This window comes from Anoplopoma fimbria, chromosome 12, assembly GCF_027596085.1.
Source record: "Anoplopoma fimbria isolate UVic2021 breed Golden Eagle Sablefish chromosome 12, Afim_UVic_2022, whole genome shotgun sequence".
NCBI lineage: Eukaryota > Metazoa > Chordata > Actinopteri > Perciformes > Anoplopomatidae > Anoplopoma > Anoplopoma fimbria.
Window position 1 is genome coordinate 10017827 of NC_072460.1, and position 23117 is coordinate 10040943.

Consider the following 23117-nt stretch of genomic DNA (forward strand, 5'->3'; position numbering starts at 1 on the left):
TTCAGTTTTTTATTGAAACAGTATGAACAAAAACACTGCAATTAAATAAAAGGGTTCAAACAAATCAGATGGCACGAATTAAAGATATAGAACTGATGATATGTGGCAAAGCAGAGGAGAGGAAACAAAGACATGTCGTTGCAAACATTTGCAGTGTCTAAAGCCTATTCATTAAACAATACATCACTTATTCAGTGCACATATTAAACACGTTTGTAAAGCAAGCGGAGCGGAGCTGAGACTTCGTTATTTGTACACCCATTTAGCACACTTAGAATCGCAAATATAACAAAATCGGGCATTACTGCCTAATACTGTGCACTAAAACTAAGTGCAACTATAAAATGCATCCCGTGCACGCAATCAGGGTTAGCTCAATTTAAAGACCGGATGGCTGTTCTGGTAATCTAACTATTAACAGAAGTACTCTGAAGACATTGTCAAGAAAAGGCTATCACTATGTCTAATAACCACTGGCTGTGTGTAAGCCTTCATAAGGAACGAGTCATACAAGCTGTTCTGTCTGGAATGGGTGGCAGTTAAAAGGTACAGTCAATTCACATTAATAATGCACTTCAAAAGTTAAAGTCCTCCTAACTACCTAGAGAATACCAGAGACAGTGGCACAAACCCTTCTGCTAAATTTCACAGATATGTATTAGGTTTTTATATGTCAGTGTTAAAGTGGGCAGAATGTCACGTTACTCTTTGCAAACGAGGGTGCATTTTCTTTTCTGTTAGCTCCACGCTAGCCTTCAGAGCTCATGAGTGTGTTATGTCAAAACAGCTTCTGCACACGGTGCTTCATACAGTTGGCCAACATATCAGGGATTCTGGCTTAATGAGAACATGTTTTAACTGGTGCTCAGGGGTGCTTAAAAGGTCTGTTGGCCACAACAATAGCCTGCCTGTATGTACTGTGTATTCCATAATATCAAACGCTAGCCTATGCAACTGCAACATATGAGAAAGTCATTAGCTGTATACTATGTAGTTTTCCTTGCATTGTATATACATCCTGTGGAATTCGTAGCAGTCTCTACTGCTCCCACCTTCCATTTTGTATTTAATTTCCTTTTGTTTTGTCAGTAATTTCCATTTGTATGTCCTTTCAAACTTCCATGCAAATCTAAATCAGTCACTCGTAACAGGAGAATAGATACCTTTCTTTCTCTTTTTTTTTTCTTAACAAAATGCATTTGAAAAGGCCTGAAATTCTTAATGACATCCTGCCGTCACCTAGTTTTGTTCTCTCCAAGGGAGTAGGGGGGACAGAGCCTTTCTAATCAGCGGCTCCTGGGGGGAGGGATGTGGCCGGGGGAGGCGAGGATGTTTGCTCATGTACCCCTCTTGTCTCACATCCATACAGTACATACATTAACACACACAAGCCTCCCTCCCCCCCACCTTTTTTTGGCAACAGTCTAGAGTCCTGGTTAGATAAGTTTAGTTCTGGTATTGTGCTTGTTTCAATTGTCGTGAATGACGTCACAGTTCAGTAGTTCAGAATTTCCAGAACCTTGGGTGCTCCTGCTGCTTGGCGGACTTTTTCTTCAAGGGCTGCGGGATAAAAGAGAGAGTGTCAGACAGTGTTTGAGAAAGGGAAATCGTTGAATCTACAGTTGTTACAGTAGGTACAGAAGCACTAAGCGGCCATGAATTCTAATACTGTTATCTTAAGATCACTAGTAAATTATTTATGATCTTTAAAAAACATTCTTCGTTGTCTTAAGATAACAAGATAAGCAAAAGGTGGTTTCCTCTTATTACTTTAAATGTTTGGGTCAAATCAGCCGACTGTAAATGCTTTCAAACGGCCCAGATTGAACTAAAAGTTGAAAAATGTAAATGTCTTCTGAGTAGCTAATTCACAGTAGAAATGATGGACTTTTACTTTGGAAAATCTCCTAACTGATAGTGATGCTAAAAAATGTATGCAGTCAGAGTTGTCTCATTGTCTGGAATTACTCATAAATGTATTTTTTGAGCAACACAAATACCTAATAATAATAACATTTCCCTCACAATGTTTGGTATTTTCTTTTTAAGTTATTAGAAACACAAGCTACATGTTTCATACTTCTTCTGAATATAATCCAGTCAATCTTATTTCCATATATGTATTTTGTTTTGTTGTATCTTGTTAACACCTTATTTTGAAAGCCTGACAGTGTCACACAGTCACTTGTGTATCCTTCCACTAACTTCACCAAGTCTGACATCGTCACCTTGATCTGATATGACCCAAACATGATATAAGAAATAAGAAAAAAACAACTCTTTGTTTTCACGTGATAACGAGTTACTTATCTTGTTATTTGGAGATAAAAAAGTTTGTTTTCTAAGGATCACAAGATTATCAAATTGTGATTTTGGGATGATGTTATTAAAAATATTTGAATCATGTCCTTTTAGGGATTCTGTAGTAGAGTATCTAAGGCTCAACTTATATTAAAGTTCATTAATCTTCACATTTGTTGAGTTTAGTGGCATTTGATGGTGTACAATTAATTGAACATTGACAACAATATGGATGGTGGAAAAAAATATTTTTTTTAGATTTAAGTAAAATATTAAACATATAGATCGAAATACAAAAAAGAAGCAACATAAGGTGTACATAAGAGGCGTGTTCATCAAAACCTTTAAAAGGGAGACATTTTGTGTTAAAAGCCAGGTTGTATGGGAATAGACAAGATTAGTCTTCGGAATACATGTAGCTTAAATTAGCGCAGATTTTAAGACAATATATTATTTTAAAATAGACCAACAATCACAAAAAGACCGTTAATTAGTTCCTGTGAAGAAAACAAAACAGAAGTTAGCGACTTTTTGTTGCTGCCCCACTTCTGACAAACTCAAGCCCTCTGCTTGTAGGGATCAAATCAAGCTGTTCATATGAAAACAGCCTGCTTGAAGACGGCTGGCCACAAAGACAGACACTGAGTCATAAACAAGCTAATTTCAAGGCCTAATAGAGCCACTTGTCACCCTGAAAGGCCATGGGACTGTTTGTCAGCAGAAGCGGCAGCAACCATTAAACTTTGTCCGTGTTTTTTTGGGGGGAAAGACATTTGTTACACGTCTGTGAATTAGGACCATGATGGGCTAGAAGGGGTTAAAGTTATTAGCTGAAGGAATCAAATAGTAAAAAATGTACAGAAACCAAAACGCTGTCTTTTTTCGTAGGTTTTTTGTTCTTGGCAGGCCTGTGACACAAAAAAAAACATTCATCATTAGCAAGACTTGCAGCTCAAGGCAGTATTCTCTGAGGGGGGGTTGGGGGTGGTCCATGGCAACACAGTCACTTGATCGGACTTACTTTCATGACACATGTCCACGCTCAAATATATGTTTAACAGCAGTGACCAACTATGGTTGAAATGCTACGCAGTTTGTGTTGGGCATGCCAGGTCACCTTATCACACTCTGTCCAGGGCCCATTACATCACTGGATGTGTTATTTCATCAAAGGATGTGTCAGTGATGACTAAAAGCTCATGCTGTTTCTTTCGCTCCATATTTAGAGGATGCCAGAGGTGATGACTCACTGGACAACATCCGTATAACTCCCGGCATTCACATGGATTCAAGCCATGTGTGTGGGTTTAACCAATGTTAGAGATGAGGTACTTACGAGTATTTTCCCATCCTCCTCACCACAGCAATCACCACGGCGATGACGATGACCACTGCCACCAGAGCGCCAATCACGATGCCGACTACCTGGCCTGAGTTCTCTGTGGGACGGAAAGACAAGAGAGATTTTGATGTTACCAGTTTTAATGTTATATATAGACCAGTGAAGTTTTGATATTTTCACACTAAGAATGAATCAATTGCCATCTCTAGAGTAGATTAATAACCTGTGATTAACACAGAATAACATGCGAGCAAAAGATGGAAGAGAGTCATATTCGGAGAAATTTAAGGCCTGCATGTGACTTTAAAACCCTATATGGCACTGCCAAACACACTCACCTCCACATTAGGCTCACACAGTGTCTGTTGTATGACAGACACTGTGTGAGCCAACCACAACTGACCACTTTAACACTACCCAAGCTACCATCCCACACCGTCCTCACCCTCTGGTTCGTCTTCAACGACCACCTCGCCTTCCGTCTCTGCCTTGGCAGCTCCCGTCGGTTGTACCTCAACCTCTGCTGTCTCAGTGGAGGCCGCGGTCTCCACTACAGGAGGGTCGGTGATAAGGGGTTCTGGTTCTGCAGTAACAGCAACAGAGGCTTCTGTCTCAACGATGGCCTCTTCGGTATCGGCTGTAGTGGCAGGAGGCGCTGCCTCTGTGACAACTTCTGTTGCAGCGACTTCTTCTGTTACCACGACTTCTTCTGTTTCAGCAACTTCTCCTGCGGCCGCTGCTGGTTCGGTGGCAGGAGGCCCAGTGATGAGAGTAAGGTCCACTGTAGGAGCATCCGTGACTTCAGGGACGGTTTCTGCTACGGTCTCCACGACCCCAACGTCAAGCTCTGTAGGGATCTCTGTGGGGCCTGGGGAGAGAGGTCACAGATGGGTTCACATGCAGGTATAAATGTGAGAAAACAGTCGGTAGCTGTGACTGTCAAGCTGTTCCTTGTGGGTAATTTATATATATTTGACACTTTGTCTGATTCATTAAAATTGTACTTATCATGGCTAATTTCCTGAAAAGTGTGATTATATAAAGGGACAATACATAAAAATATTGAATACCCCTCGTCATGGTTACAGACGTAGTACAGCATGCTTATACATTGTTCTGCCTCTTGGCCGGTTACATTACGTCCACACTGTCCATTAACACAGAACAGGGCCCTGGTCTGTCAGGATGGGTGCAAAAAAAGGTCAAAAAGGACAAGTAGGTTTAGATTCCTCTCTGACATAATGATGTGATGACATGACCTTTAGTCTTTCTAACACTCTTCCGTAACTCGTCTCCCATCACCAGCATCGTGACAACATGACCCCCAAACCCTATGACTTCATAAAATGCACATTCCCCCTCCACCCCCTCCACTTCTCCACCCCTCCATCCTGTCTTTAAGGCTCTCGTGTTTGTGTGCTGGCATGCCACATCCTCTGCCTCATTTCCTGTGGAGTGAGCTGCCTGTGAGGAGAGCGCGGGAAAGGCTTGTTAACCCTCAGCCTCTTAACATGTGAAGGGTGGGGTTGCTGGGACAACGCCTGACCGTGAGAGACACACCACAAAGTGGTAGATTTGAGGTTTCAAGAAGACTCAGGCAAATTTGATGAAATGGTGGACACCTTGAGGAAAGATCAGCCATATATTTTGAAAGCATTTAAAGCTTTTGGTTTTCTCTCTTTATTCAAAAAAGATATGTGGAATTAATGTATATTATCAATCTTGAGCAACGATGTAAAATCAAGATTTTTTCAGAGCTAAAAAATGACTTTCAGTAGTTGCAGTAAAATGGAGGCTCCCATTTTGTATATAACATCTGCCAAAAGACATGTATTTATCCTGGTGTCTTTCATCAAGGTCTGGACTATGAAGCAGCCAGGGCTCAACCTAATCATTTCCCTCCAATAACCCCACGTTCAACATCTTTGTAGCCACAACTGAAAGCTCTGCCTGGACAGCACTGCTACAAAATTAAGGAGGTAGATTTCAGTGTGGCACCAAAATTACGGTCTACAGTTAACTTTCCACTGACAAGATGTTGGCCTGAAAATCGCATCTTCTTTCCCTTTAAAACTGCTTCTCCCTGAAAACACTCTTACTGTAGAGGCCTATGAGTCTTCTAATCTTAGCGTCTGACATCATGCTCTCTCCTTCTCCCTTTTTTCCAATTGTTCTAAATACTTGAAATAATAGAAAATACTTTACAAGGGTAAAAATAACCCTGAATGGTCCAACAACTGATGCAGTTATTCCTAGTCCTAGATGTCTATTAGCAACAGGCGGGATAAATATAACAAAATATTTGTTTCCACTGAAGGGGTTTTTCAAAAGACGACTCAGACTGTTTGTTTGGAAAGTCTGTAAGCAATGATAAAATGGTCTGGGCTTCACAGAGTATGGCTGTGCACTGTGTAATCGACTCCTCTAACAATTGTTTCATTATGTGTACAGTTACCACAATTAGCTCTAAGTACTATTTCCTCCCCACTGTGCTGACTATCCTGGCTTAATACAGCTGCTTGGTGAGTAAAACAGTAAAACTGCAGCAGTCTACGTCCCCTCTCCTCTCTTTTCATTTAAACTCTCGCCCGTCCTCACGTCCATGACCCTGCCACTCCCTAAGGGTAGGTTTGTTGCAGCTGAAACCCTTTGAGAAGGCTGAATCCCTGGAGAGAAAGAAAAGGGAGGGCAAAAAGGGAAAGAAATCGGGTGGAGTGGAGCTCTTAGCGAACAGCCCCGACTCCCTTCGGATGCTTGATTTCATTGTGAACATGGTCTGTCTCTGGTTTGTTGTCCCTGCTCACAGCGAGATGTGTGTAGTGGTTAACAAGTAAGTGAACCTCTGTTAAACCTCAGGGGGGTCAGAACACAGGATCCCTGAAGCTTGTGGTGGACTTCAACCAAATTGGGGGGTGGGGGTGGGGGGTGGGGGTGGGGGTTGAGTCTCGGTCAACCAGTCAAAGATGTCTCTAGATATGTGAGCACCATGTAAACTCATTAAAAGCTCAGAACTTAAGGGGACCTTGCAAGGAAACTCAGATTTATTTATCCGGTAGCAAAAGCAGTTCAAGTTTATTTTCTCTTCAATCCTAGACCGAGAACGTTTACGTAACTGTGGCGTTGTCCTTATTATTCCAAATGTTTGGTGGCGCACTCGGGTGATTTTACCCACGATTACATCATTCTGGCCACACATGCTCTCTCACATCCATTTCCATGTAAAGCATGAAAGAGCCTGAAATCATCATCACTTAAAAAGCGCCAGGGAGTTCAAACTGAATGTGTTTTTGTGTGTGAGTGTAAACCTATGGCTTTCTCAGCCACTGACTGGGACTTAAAGGGTTGATTCATTGCAATTCCGAAACACACTTTCTCACTTCACATTTCCTCACTCACTATAAAAAAGTTAAGACGAGGTAAGTACAAGTAGAAAACAAAATGTGATGACACTTTCTGTAAAATATTTCAGTATGGCAATGGAGTAATTGTGACTTTGAATGATTTAAAATGTTCCTTTAACTAAGGGTTATGGATGTGATGTAGATATACAGAGAGGGACAGAGAGAGTTAAAAGTAAGAGAAGTTGTACAGGAATACAGCGAGAAGCTGTGGAGGCACCCATGTGGGGCTTCACTCTTGCCAGGCATACATAAAACCTGCAGAGAGAGTGAAAAGAGTGAGGGAGGGACACAAGGATATACAGTGTGAGACAGGAAAGGAGGGAGTAGCAGCTTCCATCCATTACGATCACAATCAGCTGTCACTGAGGCCCCCCGTTTGTGTGTGTGTGTGTGTGTGTGTGTGTGTGTGTGTGTGTGTGTGTGTGTGTGTGTGTGTGTGTGTGTGTGTGTGTGTGTGTGTGTGTGTGTGTGTGTGTGAGCGCTACTAATTCACAGTCCTGTGTAGGAGGGGAAGGGTCCGTGCAGACGGTGTGAGGGAGTGTGTCCCCCTTTGGAGTGCAAGAATGTTTTTGCGGCGCTGGAGGAGTGAATTGTGAGCAAGATAGGCGCCCTGCCCATCTCAACGTACTTTGGCAAGATGCCGCACAGCGTAACCTCCCCCACTCAACCAGTAGGAGTCAGCTGTGGAGATACTGGGTTGTGCCATGCACAGTATCTCCCAATGTCATATCACAGACGCAACACAATGAACTCCACAACTCTTTTTTTATCGCCAGGGGCAGAGACTGAATAAATTGAATGAATCCAGGCAAGGATGAAATTAAGTGCAACCATTGAGAAATGACAAAATAACCAGATCATGCTGTGGCATCAGGAAGCTTCCCAACTCTCTTCTTTACTTTCGAACAAAACTAAACACTGCAGACCTACTATTCAATCAAGAGGCATCTTTTTATAAGATTATGTTTGGGCATTTTATTCTTAATTTAATAGTGGGAGAAATAGACAGGAAAGGCAGGGGGTAGAGAGAGGATGACATACAGCATAGACTATGGGACGGACTCGATCTCAGGCCGCTGTGGTAAGGACTCTGCCTAATGTTCAAGCTCTACCTTGTGAGCTTCCAAGGCGCCCAAAATCTAATCTTGTTAACCTTCAAGTCCAACTCCCACATCATTAAACACCCACCCAGTTGTGTAAGTGTTCCTTAGTCAGCAGCTCAAATTTTTTTTTCTTACTTTCTCTTGCACCATGTCTCACCCTGCCTCACACGTAGGTGCTAAAGATATGAGACATTTGTGTCAGTACTCACAGAGGAGACAAACACAAAAAAAACAATCTCCACAGGGAGATTTGGGCCAGACTCTGAAGCCCTGCTACAGTCTCAAGTCACCAGGGCTTGGGCTTGGTCCCGGCTGAAACGGCTAAGACTCCTTTCCATAAACAGATGTTTCTTTCTCCTTGCGGAAAGTTTTTGGAAGTATGACAGAGCACTTTTTTTTTTCTTCTCAAAATGAGACTCCGTTCACGTGAGAATTGCTCCTTTCCTCATGGTCCCACTTACCGGCCCTTTGTCTCATATTTGGAGTATGAGCGCAACATTTTAGTCATTTCTAAAAGTGGGCAAGGACAAAGGGCATTGACCTCTCCCTTCAGCAGCCAGATGTGACAGGGACGTTATAGGGCCCAGAGGGGCAGACAAAACTCATTAAGGAGACCGGAGGGGGTGGAGGGGCAGCAGTGTGAGGGGAGGAGGTGGAGGATTTTACAGGATACATGGGGTTTGCTAGTTAGGTGAGCTGGCGTGAGGGGGTTAAAAGCCCCCCATTTGTGCAGCATAGTAGTGAAATGAGCTATTTTCTTTGTTTCCCCTTTTCTTTGAGAGGCTGAGACGGCTGAGCTAGGAAACATTCTGAAAGTTTAAGGACTTTTTTTTAGGAGTAAAAACCTCCATGGAAATGGGGCAGGCACGTCGTCTCCTACCGGCAAAGGTTGTTGTTTAAAAATAGACCCAGCCCCTCTCTGCTCCCCTTGGACGACACGAACCCCGTCCCCCGAGGTACAGACTCATCGAGCTCAACAGGGGAAGGGGGCAGATAGTTGAAGGAAGGCGGAGGACTGGGGAAAGTATGAGGGTTGGGGGGGGGGGGGGGGGGGTTGTTAAGTGGTAAAGCTTGATACCCCACCAAAAATGGGTAAATACCAAGGGGCAACGTGCCGCATGGTCTAACAACATGCGAGTAACAGAGGGTGGGGCGCCTCTTAAAGCTCATCATGTACCGGGTGTTCTCACTTTCTCGTCTCTCATCCATATGACCCTCTTAAATATAGAGCCTCTCTCTATTAATAAACGCACGCAAACCAGCCCTGCCCTACAGCTCCGTCAGGCCTCAGCCACACCCCCTGTGCCTGCTGCTTCCCCTGGGCAAACACTGCTGGTCGAGGCAATGGAATGAAGAGATGAAGAAAAGGGGAAACACACAAACGGGGAGAAAGAGATACAGAGAGAAAAACAGATGCAGTGCGAGAGAAATAAGAGAATCAGGAGTAAAATGAGAGGCGAGAGCGGATAAGCTTTCAGATAAATGTGTACGGTGTGTGTTACAGTTTACAGCCCCCATCCCTCTCTCGCTGTGCATGAGCACTGTTTTGGGAGCCATCCAAAGGATATTCCTTTCTTCTCTTTGCCAGTGCCAAGAATTTACAGACACGAGGCAGCAGAGCTCCTGCTATTACATCACATTTCCCTTTGGTGTCTGCGAATCAAACATTTGCTCCATAGCTCAAGAATAGTGTGAAAAGGAGAGAGAAAGCGAGACAGAGGGGGTTAACATTTTCAAATCAACACAGATTATCCATTTGAGTCGCTCTCTTTGTTAAACTAACACCCTTGACCAAGGTTTTGCTTTTCCATCAGGGATATTATCGGCTAAAGTGGAGCATAAGAAAAGGCTACAGCCGGCAGTTGTCAGAAGCAGTGATTATTCAACAGTGAAAATATATAAAAAAATATTAAAAGTATTTGAAATCAGCTTCACTTCAGAACCTCATTAAATAGTTAATGAATACACAAATAAATATTGGGTTATTTTACCTCCTGAAACCAGCTTCCAGAGTGTTGTTGTTCAGTCAACAGGGATTAAAACAGACAAAGAGTGGTGTGGTGTGGGCACATGGAGGCAGAGGGAGTAAGGGGACACAGTGTGCTAACAGCAGGACGGTGATAGCGGAGAGAGTTCACTTACTTGCATGTGTGAAGGCACAGAAAGGGCCAGCCAGGGCCAACAGGAGCAGCAGCTGAACATTCATTGTGGATGAAAACTTTTTCTCCTCCAGTCACAACCTTTAGGGATTCCCTCGGGGCAAAGAGCACGACACCAGAGCCCTCGCACACGCTGCCGCACACACACCAGACACACACCAACCGGCCTCTCCGGAGGAGAAGGTGAAGGACAGCAACAAAAAAGAGGTGAAAATAAATCTTGTGGGGAAGTTTGGAAAAGTAGCAGCCTGGGATCCGTTTAACTTGTAGAGGCGAACGGGCAGAGCCGGGTTGTTCTCAGAGAGACAGAGGAAGAAAGAGAGTGGTGGAAGGATGTAGAGAGGACAAGAGAAAAGAGAGGAGCTGTGGCCACCTTGAGGAAGTGGAGGGGGAGAGAGGGACTGGCACACAGCAGGAGAGAGCAAAGAGAGTGTATGTGAGTGACTGAGCCGAGAGTGGAGGAGGGGTGCTGGTACTGGTGGTGGGCTGGGCGGGTTGAGGAGCAAGGGGCAGGTTGGGTTGGGAGGAGGGAGTCCGGATTGGGGCAGTTAGGTGGTTTCAGCCCTAGTGGTCCGGCCCCGTGCAGGACGCCTTCTCCTCTTTGTGCACAGCCATCCCTCCTGTTTTTTTTCAAACCCTGCAATATCACGCACACACTCACAAACGCAAACACACAGTTGGAAATATCAATAAATACACCGTTGACTTATTTCTCAAAACAACACGAGCACTTTAAACCCCAATTGGCCGGCTCGTACGATTAGAAAGCTGAAGCAACAGGCCTTGAAAAAGATTTCTGAATGAATGGAGCTGAATGTAAACAGAGCTTTGAGGAGCCTCAAATAATACTTAATCACAGAGTTAAGAGCCAAGAGAGAGAGAGAGACAGAGACAGAGAGAGCACAGCTTCACTATGTGTTACCTATCATCATCTTTAACTGTATCTAACTGTTAAAAAGAAAATAGAGAATAAAACGAGCATCGGTAATGCATCTGTATGGATCTTTTAAACCATCAACCGTGTTCTCACAGAAAAGAGGCAAGCGTATATCTGTGGCTGACAGACATAACTAAGAGAGTGCTGCTTTTTAAACGGGTTTTTATGGTGAAAAGGAGCCGAAAATACAGTTAGAACATCGTGTGACTTTCACACAGGCGAACATGGGTGGTCTGCCGAGTTTACATGTGATGGAGGGCAAACAAACTGTTGCTTGGCACTAGGCTGACACCTGTTGGACAACAAGCTACGAGGGTCAAGGCAGCCGGGAAAGCTAAGCCTCACACTTTCGGTTGTGTTTTTCCTGAAAGATCTGTCCAAAAGACTGGAGCAACAAGTTAGATTTAGAGAAAAGTCAATCACTATAGCAACTTGCCCATCATCCGTTAATTCAAACATGCCGACAACTGATGAAATAACGACAGCAGATGTGAGGTTTGCGCAGTAAAAATGGTTGATGACATTTTAATAAACATTGAGACAGATTTTATCTGTTAAACTGCCATACACAGAGTATTTATAACACACAAAACGCCAATGCCATTTTTTTTTACCACTTATTTACAATATAATGAAGATATGTACATACTGTGTCTCCTGAAGGACAGATAACAAAATACTTTCTCTCCATTTGCTGTTTTCTTTTTTTCAGTCTGTGTTTTTCAAGGGCAAACATAGGAGTAACATACTGTTATTTACATGGACAACAACACACAAACATACAAGATATATATGCTGGTCACTGTAATACAGCATTTAATGGCAATAATAAAGAGTATTTTTTTTCTTTTTTAATATGAGACCTTGTTTAGACCATTCGAACAATCACTGAGATCTTCCAAAAGAAAAGCACTTTAAGGTCCCAAATGTCACTTTGTACCCACTTAATACAAACAAATTACTTTTTATTTCTTATGTATATTTTTTTGAGCCGTACGGAGCTGTTTGCTAAAGGAAATCAGAGAAGACTATACACACTTGTACACACAGACAAAATTAAACATCACAGTAAGAAAAGTTGAGCATTTAAAAACCTTTGTTTAGTTTTTGCTCCTTTGCTGATCTGTTTTTTTTTTTTTAAATGTCTTCTGAAACAAAGAAATAAAATGTTCACGGTTTTCTTTTATTTCTGTTCAATAGATGCTATGAAGTTTGGTTTTGTGCAAAAACTGCTCGTCGACTCCTAAATGAGGCATCTTGAAATCATGGCCGACCTTCTCTGCCTGCACTTTCCTAAAATAAAAAAAACCTTAAAACACTGAATTATATTTTGTCATTGTTGACAAAGTCCAAGTCTAGCCAGCATCTCATTTTCATTGTATTTAGTGTTTGTTGTTTGAGCAACTGAAAGCTTATTCCACAGTATTTTTTATCCGTTAGCTTATAAGCTGACAAATTAAAATTTGAAACTTTTTGACCACAGTCACCAGGAGGCTCACTGTTTGACAACTGGAAGCGAACACTGACGTCACCGGACAACACACAGTAACCTCATGTACAGAGATGGTAGTGGTTTTGTGTTGATCTGACGTGGTATATGAATGAAAACACCCTGAGAACACGGCACCATGGACTGTTCCACACACACACACACACAACACACACAAACACACTTAATGACGACACTTAAAATAAAAGTTTAGACTTGGTGTCCAATGTGACAGAACAAAATGTGAAGAAAGAACAGATTGTGGTGCATAGAACTTTTTGGGGGCAAAGGAAGCTATGATGGTGCCTGTTTTAACCAGCAGGTGGTGCTTCATTCAACCACCATTGATTCAAGTTGAACAGGTGCACCATCATTTCTTCTTTCTTCTTCATAAATCATCCTTCTTACTGTAGCTGTAAAGAGCCACACAGATGCCCAGTGTTAGAGTGAACAAACAGATGTTACAAGGAGGAAAGGATGAAATAGTTTGTTGAATGTGTGTGAGAGATGATTTTCTGCAGGGAGTTTGGAAAAAGACAAAAGTTTCTATTCATTTCAGGCACAGGCGCTGAGACTTTGCAGACATGGCACACAAGTTTTAGCAGGAAACACATTTAAGAAAACAAAAAGAAAACAATTCACAGACGATTTGACAACACTTTGGCGACTTGTAACCCTGTTGGCACTGGGGGACACAACATGAGACAATTCAGAGAGCTTCAGACTCCATTTTTGCTTTGGACAATGCGTGTTTGTATCTTGGCTTGGTCCAAACCTGTATCTCATTTTTTGAATGATTGTCTTTAGACTCAACATCCACTTGTAACAGGGGCAAAAAAAAGGCCAGCAAGATCAGAAAAATGACTTTCGGTTTGCTTTCTGTTGGATTGTCTTCTGTTTTTTTTCACACAGGTGAAAGGTTGCCGGCTAGTTCCATACCTCACCTGTCATCACGTGTCTCTCTCACCTCCAGTCTCTCAGTCTTCACCTACGGCTAAGTTTAAACGATAGAGTCCCAGTCAAAGTCGTCCTGGATGTCGTCTGCGGCGAGCATGCGTCTCACCTGGAAGTGTCCCAGAGGCAGCCTGTGTTGCTGCTGCTGGCTCAGCTGGCTGAGATGACCTGGACATGGAGAGAGAGCACAAGTCTAAAGAAGATACTTTTGGACACCCAGTGAAATTACACTGCCACGTCTGCATCGTATATCTTTATTATATATATGTGTGTGGGGGGTGAAGAATAGGAATAAGAAATTTTGAATAAAAAAATTATTTGGCAGCCAATCATGTCATGGCATCAGAAGCAGCAGTTAGTGGAAAAGTCCAAAACCACAGAAATCCTTGTAACAACATCAACTAATTCACCACGCCTTAAATCCTTATCAAACTAGAAACAAATGTCAATTCTAAAATTGGTGCTTTTGAATAGAAGAAAACTTTTGATTCTGGCACACGAAAACCTTGCCATTTAATTTATTACTTATTATTTTTTCTGTAAAAACTGAGAAAACAGTTTGTCTTAAAGGGGCACTCCATTGATTTGTTTCAAGAAGATCAGTGTTCTAGTCATGGTTAGTACGACTAGTCTGTAAAAACAGTCATTTAATGTCTTGATTCTGGTGGAACTTTGTCAAGTCTGAGAAAATTACCAGGGGCCTCATTTGAGTCATGGGAAATGTAGGATCCAGTTTTTTTGCCGTTTGACCCATACTGGAGACAAAAAGGTCAATGCAATACTAAATTCCTTTGTTAATTCTCTGAGCCAGTCTGTGACACCCTTGCATATGTATAGTTTCTAGTCAATGCACAGATTAAAATGTATTAATAAATATGGTGAAATCTACCAACCTTATACAACCCAAAATACTATAAATGATAGGTTCTTTCTGCTTTTTATGAATGTTGGTGTGTGATATTACATTTTGGTTTCACTCCAGGGTAGCATATTATTACTATAAAATACTGATGTTGTACCATCTACTAGGGACATTTTGAAATTGACACAAACACACACACACACACACACACACACACACACACACACACACACACACACACACACACACACACACACACACACACTTGCATTGATATAAACCTGCATACACACATATACTCTTCACTTCCACCTGCTACTCCTGACCTGCTAAGAGAGCGATGGAGGAGTCACCTGTCATGGTGGGAGCCGTGTTGCTCATGGGAGGCATGTGGGGGTATCCTGGTGGGCCCATCAGAGAAGAAATGCTCTGTCTCGAGTCGATGTACATGTTCCCTGTGGGAGAACAGACAAAAGGGCAATGACTAACTGTCAGATTAGTATCCCGGCTTTCACACATGCCTATGTGTCTCTGCAGAACACAATCTGCGATCGCTTGCACACACAGTTTTTACTGCCATATTATGCTAAGTTTGAGAAATCCTACAGAATGTGCTGGAATTCCCACTGGTGAAATGTCTCCTCGTCTCCATATCTTTACTTTAGCTGCGATGACGCTGACATCATCCACAATTCCCTTGTAAATCTATAATAATGAAAACAATGCACAGTGAGGGGAGATACTGTAGTTCAGCTCCAATCACAGCAGGGAAGTGCAGAAATATTGCAAGACTGCAATGCCAAAGGTGGGAGGTAACTAGGACCTTTTTTGAAATATTGTTCTTAAGTAGAGGGAAATATTATATTTGTTTACTCTGTTACATTCATCTGACAGCTGGAGTAACAAGTGAGGAAAAACAACAGCTTTCATATCATGTATCTTTTACTTTATCTTGGAGTGAAATGTGTTGAAATCCCTGCCCTGTATACTGACCCGTGCTGATGTGTTGGTTATGTTGGTTGTGTTGTCCGTGCTGATTGAGCTGGCTGGCCTTCGGGTGCATTGCCCCGTGTGGCTGAGCCGGGTGCTGCGGTGCTCCAGGTGGTGTCGGGTGTGGGACCTGAGGTTGTGGGTGGGCGGCGCCCTGCGGGGGGATGACCCCCGTGGCCGTGAAGAACTGGTTTATGGAGGAGCACAGGTCGGCCATCTGGGCGGCGTCCAGCGACCAGTTGTTGAGCTCGGCCTGCCGCATGCTCTCCTTCAGACCTGGGAGACAGACGGAGGAGCCAAAGATAAACCTGAATGTTCCACATATCTCACAGCTTTAAAATTAGTTTTCTTTTTATTGGTAAATTTCTAACTTTTATTTTTACTGTTAAACAATTTCACCTGCAATTTCTGTCTGTAACGATCGTTCACTAAAGCTACATCACACTCATTAAATCTTAAATGTTAAATTAAATACAAATTGGCATTTCAATTGCTGCCCAGTTGCACCAAGTCTAAAATTATAGGTGTCTTTTGCATCATTATATTCACATGACATATTAGGTTTTTTAAAATGATGCTCCGGTGCATATCCTGGGTTTCCAGGATTTACAAGGTAATGTTGGGAGAATTATTAACACATAATAATAAGATATGTTAGGATTAAAAACAGACGACATACCAGGCTAACACGATCACTGCTAATAAAGTAAGCACTGATTCATGAATGAGGTCCAATCTGATTCTTCTTAAATCATATAGACAGTAACATGTCCTTAACATTAAACCAACAATGCTTCAGTCATTTCTGGTCTGAAATGACTTATTCCAGACAAACACTCCAATCATCTTTAAAATCACAAAATTAAACGTAATTAACATCCAAATAATGAAAAATCAATTATATGTAACATATATCATTGTGAAGTCACAGCACGCCTGTTCACAATTGAAGACGAAAGAACAAGACCCTGAACCGATACGCCTCCTTTTTTTCCAAACAGAGACACACCTAAGCTTCCATTCAACACTTCCTGTCTGATATTTCCCAAAATCAAATTCCCATTGCGCTTGGCGTCGACAGAAACGCGAGGCTTGGACCCTGCTCATTGGAGCTGAGCCAGAGGCGTCGAAGGATGGCATTACGGCGATGTTAGGGAGGTCAAGCGCTGCAGGAGGAGAAAAGAGAGAGAGAGAGAGAGAGAGCGGTGGCGGAGCCCGTATGTTGTAAGACCAGCCGTCGCCATCCATCGTGTGTGGATGTAGCCGGCTTTGTGTACTGACCGTGATAAGAGGCTGTTACTGAGCCGGGGCCTAATTGGATTATTCACATCATACGACTGGGAGGGAGGGAGGGAGGGAGAGAGGGAGGGAGACAGTGTGTGTATGTGTGTGTGAGAGAGACAGAGAGAGACAGAGAGGGCAACCTCGCAGATGCAGGATAATGACTTTTATTAGACCACTACTATTACAACACTGGATGTTATTATATTGTGCCTCAAGGGCGAGTGTATATGAAAGCTCAGAGAGGAATCATAATGGTTTAATCAAAGTAACTGATCGGCATAATAAACATTTTATCAATTCTCAATGTGACGAAACAGAATGCAGGAGACAGCTTCATCATTTCAGATGCTGTTCACACTGATGGCACCAGGACTCTTGGTGTGTGTGTGTGTGTGTGTGTGTGTGTGTGTGTGTGTGTGTGTGTGTGTGTGTGTGTGTGTGTGTGTGTGTGTGTGTGTACAGGATGGTGTGTTACCTTGAAACGGGGAGAGGTCTACGTCAGCCCAGTTGTAGCTGGTAGCAATGCGACAGCTCTCCTTGAGCCAGTCCAGGTTGGGGTACCAGTCTGATGACATGCCAGGGAGAGAGACCACACACACACACACACACACACACAAACACACGTTAAAAATTGTTGTTGTTCAGTTAGTTTGTAAATTGAGGACAACACAAGTTTCCCGGAGCCCAAAGTGAAGCCTACAAAATTGTGGTTTTGTCTCACAAAAAAAATAAACAGCAATCTCACAGCTGAGGAACTGGAACCAGATAATATTGGGCATTTTCTTGATAAATGAATCAGCCATCAAAGTGTCAACTAATTGTTTAAACACTAAAATAAATACAAGTTCAGTCTGATCAGTGTGGCAGCGTTAAATTATCTGAACTGATGCCAAAAAAAAAGTATAGTTTGTCTCAGTAAAGTTCTGCAGTCAACCACAAGGTGGTGTGACTTGACATTGAAACATTTTCCAGCCACAGGTTTTCCTTTTGGTTGAACAAGATAAGGAAGATGCTTTTCACCGCTTTCACCGCCACAAACCAAACAACAATACATTCGGATACTGTGGATCAAAGACTGAGGGATCTCTTTCACTCATCCTCTGCTTGGTTAAGGGGAATACTAACCTAGATAAATAATGTCTGAAGAGTACATTTTTTGGCTTGAGAGCTGTGTTGCAGAGACACAAAGGAAAAACAAAACAAAAATAAAAACAAAGCCTGGGAATATGAGTAGGAAAAGCCTTGTTGAAGCTTTGGAGATACCAGTCTGTATCAGGCCAGCCTCATAATATCAAATGCTCTGGGACCTTACAGTGGAAGGAATATAATATAAATGCAATGAGCCTGTGCAGAGAGACAAGCCCGTTCGGATGTTTAAGGTGAATTGTATTTACACCAATGTGGCTTTGGGAGTCCGGAGAAAAAGAATCATTGTTCGGTGCTGAACAGCATCAATATCTAGGAGACAGTACTATACCATACACTTTGTGGCTTCCTTTCACAATACTCAGTGAAAAGCTTTGCAGCAGAATAGAGAAATAGCTGCATTGACATTACGAATGTTGATGTTGGATTTTATTTCCAGTTTGTGGACCCTTCTAGAGTTGTGATTACACCTAGGAGACTGACGCTGGTTGTTCTCCCACTCAGCTGCTTGTATTTATACTCCATAAAATATGCTCAGTACTTAGTGCAAATTGATGTGAATATGAACAATAGCGGTCTAGGCTCATCACCATTTGCAATACCTAACTCGTGGAAACAATGTGATTTCTCAATCACAACATTACATATTTCACAAGTATATCCTAGAGTATTGTTCAATGGACTATTGTTCATGGACTCGCATGTTGGTAAAGAAAACTTTACTCGTGGAATGTTTTTGTGTTTATAGCGTCTTTCGAATTAGTATGAGTTAGTTATCTTAAGGATTTAAGTACAACTAGGAGCTACTCTTATCAATGCTCTGCTCTTCTAAGTGACTAAATAATTGCTTTTAACCCTGGACCCAAACTCTTCAAATTCCTTCCCTCTGGCATGAGACTGCGGTTCCATCAGGACCAAGACCTCACGCCATAAAAACAGTTTCTTCCCGTCTGCAGTTGTGTTCATCATTAAAGCCCGGGACCCCCACTGACTCAGACACTTACATCCCCAGGACAATTTCTCACAGATAAACACCCCTGCACATCTTTTCTTTTCCAGATTAATATAAAATTTGAAACTTTAATTATATACTTATGTACTTGCATTCACGTACTCTTATTTGTTACCATATTTTATTGTCTTTTTTTTACTGTTAACTGTTATGCACCAATCAATCACATAGCCAAATTCCTTGTATGTGAAACGTTCTTGCCAATAAACAGCTTCTGATTCTGATGATGTTTTATCTGTTTGGATCCTGTGCACTACCAGAGGGTGTCACCAGAATCCAAAATTTTCAATGCCTGCACATGAAAACCTTTTCACGTAAAAACTGCGGCTCTGTTCCTACCTGTTGAGGGGCAGGTTTGTCCGGTGTGACTCTGGTGGGAGAGAGAAGGATGCTGCTGGGAATGAGCAGGGTGCTGTTGGTGTTGGCCATGCTGACCGTGCGACTGGTGCTGGCTGTGGGCGGAGTGAGGGGAGAGGTGCTGCTGAGGGTGATGGGGATGGTGCGATGCCTGACCGTGGTTGTGTTGTTGGTGATGGTGGCCGCCGCCTCCGTTTCCCGCACCAGGAGAGTGCTGGTAGGAGCAGGCGGTCCGGGCCTGCTGGCTTGAATCGCCAGGCATACCCATCAAACCTGCCGGAGAAAAAACAAATCAGAAAAAAACTATTTATCACAGGAGAAATCACAGGTGAGGAAAACAAACAAGAAAAGAATATAAATTGAAACAAAAAAAACACCCTAAAATGGATAAAGATTTACTATTCGTAACAAGAGGGTAAACCGAGTATTGGCTTTTACTCGCAAATACAGTAACAAGAGTTATTGCCTTCAACTCCAAAATTCTTCAATTCATCTGGTTCACTTCACGGTCTCCTACGCGGCATCTTTGCTCGCTGACATTAAGTGGCTAAGCTAACGAAAACACAACAATTCTTAGTTTCAGGTCATTATACATTAATGAAAACATGGTTATTCATTTCTGCCAATCCCCCTTAATTTGACACACTACTCCTTTAAATGTTATGTAAGTTAATCGTAAATGATTGTCACAATTAAGGTGTTCAACAATCAATAATTGTTAAAGATAAAGACAGAGATGATCCTTAAGTGTGGCCAGCAGAGAGTGCACTATCGTCAGAAACTTATTTCCTTTCCATAACTATATGTATCTCTTTTGTTGAGAGTCTTTTGACCTTTTCTTTTATCTGCTGTTTCATGCTTATCACTCCAAGACAGAGTAGCCTGAGCAGTAATGTTAAGCTCTCTTCAAACATCAGAGGAGTGATACAGAGGGACTTTTATTTTTCTGACCAACAAATCAAAATGAAATTGATGAGCACACCGAGGCTATCTGAGCACAACTTAGTGAGTGGTTCTTTCATTCCCCCTGCCATTATTAATTGAATGTTAATTTTGTTCTCTTTTGTTTGAACTGTTATTTCTGTCAGGAAATGATTGCAGCACCACCTGAGTCACTTACAGTTTGATGTGTGGTCTTGGACTAACTGTAGTTTTCAAAGGACACAATGAGCTCCACTGTCTTGGTGACTCAATGTGACTCAAATGCTCGAATACTATGACCTCCTGCTAAGCCTCACACTTAAGGGACCCTTTCAAAAATCCACCAATTCCATTTTCTTCTTCACTTTCTTATTGAGTTTGTCTATATCATACCCCCCCAACAAACAATCTTTTTTGCATGTGCACCCCTGACCACAACTTGACGGGGACCTTGTCAGAGTGTGAACGCAGGCAGCAGTTCTTGAGCTCAACAGAGCGCATCAATCTCCTCGGTTACAGAACGTACGTGGATGTGTACGTGGAGAGGAAAGCGGGAGAGGGAAGGTGATAGGAGGGGTGGGGGTCGAAGTGGAAGGCAACTGGTGACCTGAAAGCTTCAGGAAGCAATTAGCAAGATGCTTCACAAACTGTAGAACCAATCTAATTAGCTGCTATCAAAGCTGCAGAACCCTTTGCTCCGCTCGACTGCAGATGTGTTTGTGAGTTTTCCTCCTACTTCTGTTGAATTCTTTCTCTTAATTGCCTTTACTCATTTGACTGTGCGAGGCGTAAAATGCAGATATGCGGAACAACAGGTTGTTTATTAAAATACAATGGAGTAGGAGTAGAGTGTGATGGAGGTTAATACTGGAATGCGTTTACTTTTGTGAAAGCAATGTTAAATTCTTATCATTTCATTAGGAGCTTAAGCTTGACAGTTAATTGTGCATGACATAGAGGTTTACAAGTTTTTTTCCCCTGCAAACACATGTGTCAATTAGGATGTTTGACGAGCACACATGAACAATTACAAACTAATCCACATATAAAATGAGAGTCGACACCCACCTTGCTGTGAGAAGGACTGCTCAAAGACGCACTTGTAAAGACTGCGAAAAGAAGAGCTGAGGTCCTCAAAGTCGGAAAAACAGAGCTGCTTGTCCCGTGACTCCGGGACGGGCAAACCGTACTGGGGCTGTGGGGGAGGAGGGGGAGGCGGCGGCGGCTGGGCGGGCTGCTGGAGGCTCAGGGACTGGGACGAAGGCTCTGAGTGGCTACTCACCTTGAAGACAGAGGAGAGAGAACAGACATACTGAGAGGTACACAAATACATCAATGAAGAAATTGGTTTGAGTAGAAATACATCAAAGGCTGAATTCACACTGCAGTTCAAAGTGTAAAGCCTGCGGTCAGACAAACATCGGCACTGCATCAAAAAACATTCACTTCAATGAGACCAATAACACCACCGCACCGGTACAACAGGAGTACCGGGGGAAAAAACACAGGGTCGTCAAGTCAAAAAGTTTTTCCTCAATCAGGTTTTTATCAAAACAAAATGATATCCATTAAAGCATAACAGTTGCAAATAAAACATGGCTATGTGCACATTTCTGGAAGGTGACACTTAATTGGAGGTTCTCATCACCTATAGCAACAGCTTTTGTTTGGCGGAGCGGCTCTTTGATGCTTTGAAACATACCACCACAAGCTTGGCGGAGACTGTCCCTGAGCTCACAACCCCCAGACATACATGAACATACACTGTATTTGAAATACATGACCAACGGCTAAATGCTAATACAGGAGGAGGCTGTGGAGGTGGAAGGAGTAAGTTAACGATGCAGTGGCTTGATGTGCAGAATTAATAAGCGGCCAATGTTTATATGGACTGCATAGTGTTAGAGATAGGACAAAGCCATACGAGCAGGGTTGGATGGTTTATGGAACAAGTGCACAGATGTCTACATAAACTACATTGAGGCAAAACATATATTACATATATTTACCTCATCATCGTAAAAAAAAAAATCACACACAAAAACACTGGAAAGGCCACTAATGCCAGAATAGGTGTGGGCTGCTACCTGTCTAAATTGCGAAACCTGATTTCAATTGGGAAAGCTGCACTGTAAAACAGATAAAAAGTAACATTCAGCAATTATTACATTCAGTTTCAAAATATGTAATTTATTTTACAATTGTGCCATTCATATTACATTTTCACATTAATTCTTTCAACAAATAATTTCTTCTATATTCGCTATGATTATTGCAACCAAATTCAATTTCAAGCAATTAAAATGAAATCTTGGCTGGCACTAATTCCCTTTCCTATGAACACACAAAAACAAAATCCACTGCTTTAATTTTCCGCCTCCTATAGTGAATGCTGCCTGTCTCCCTCTACCCTCAATCATCTCATCCCAGCTGTCATCTTCCTCACCATCCACCCAGCAAACACAAGCAATTTGCTGTGATCAGTGTGCCTCCGCAGACAGAAGCCAACTTAGCATGACACATCCCCCACACATCTACCTCCACCCAGTAATGGCTGCCTCTCCGTCAACTTTCTTGGTGTCTTTGAGATCTCTGCCAGTGATGCCACTAGTAATCACCGTCAGTTATGGGGCTATCACCTGTGCCAGGTAATGAGGCAGAACTAACCCTGATCCCCCTGGACCAAAACGCAGATGAGGTCTGAAGCAACAGAGTAGGAGGGCAAGAGATGGAGGAGACGAAGCAGGGAGGAGGAAAACAAAAGACGGCCTCTAGAAATGAGAGGTTAACGAGATGAGATTGCGCTGACCTTTACTAATGCAGGTGGGAGGTGAGTGGGGGAAAGTGATTGATGGTAAA

General features: G+C 42.5%; 2 protein-coding genes across 2 annotated transcripts in view; both read right to left on the bottom strand.

Moving 5' to 3' along the window:
• Positions 1-10743, bottom strand: si:ch211-156j16.1 (uncharacterized protein LOC564557 homolog). The gene is made up of 4 exons (XM_054609758.1): positions 10290-10743; positions 4089-4511; positions 3638-3740; positions 1-1560 (listed from the first exon to the last, which is right to left on the bottom strand). Exons 1-4 carry the CDS (start codon positions 10351-10353, stop codon positions 1554-1556), a joined length of 597 nt encoding a protein of 198 aa, XP_054465733.1. The 5' UTR covers positions 10354-10743; the 3' UTR covers positions 1-1553.
• A 1036-nt stretch (positions 10744-11779) lies between these two features.
• The window catches only part of LOC129099928 (forkhead box protein J3-like), a 48413-nt gene continuing 37075 nt past the window's right edge, over positions 11780-23117 (bottom strand). The window contains exons 8-13 of the mRNA XM_054609377.1: positions 21327-21540; positions 19320-19610; positions 17298-17387; positions 15542-15814; positions 14902-15003; positions 11780-13854 (exon numbers count right to left, since the gene is read on the bottom strand). Coding sequence (XP_054465352.1) covers positions 13733-13854; positions 14902-15003; positions 15542-15814; positions 17298-17387; positions 19320-19610; positions 21327-21540 — 1092 coding nt within the window. The 3' untranslated portion in view covers positions 11780-13732. The remainder of the gene's footprint in view (positions 13855-14901; positions 15004-15541; positions 15815-17297; positions 17388-19319; positions 19611-21326; positions 21541-23117) is intronic.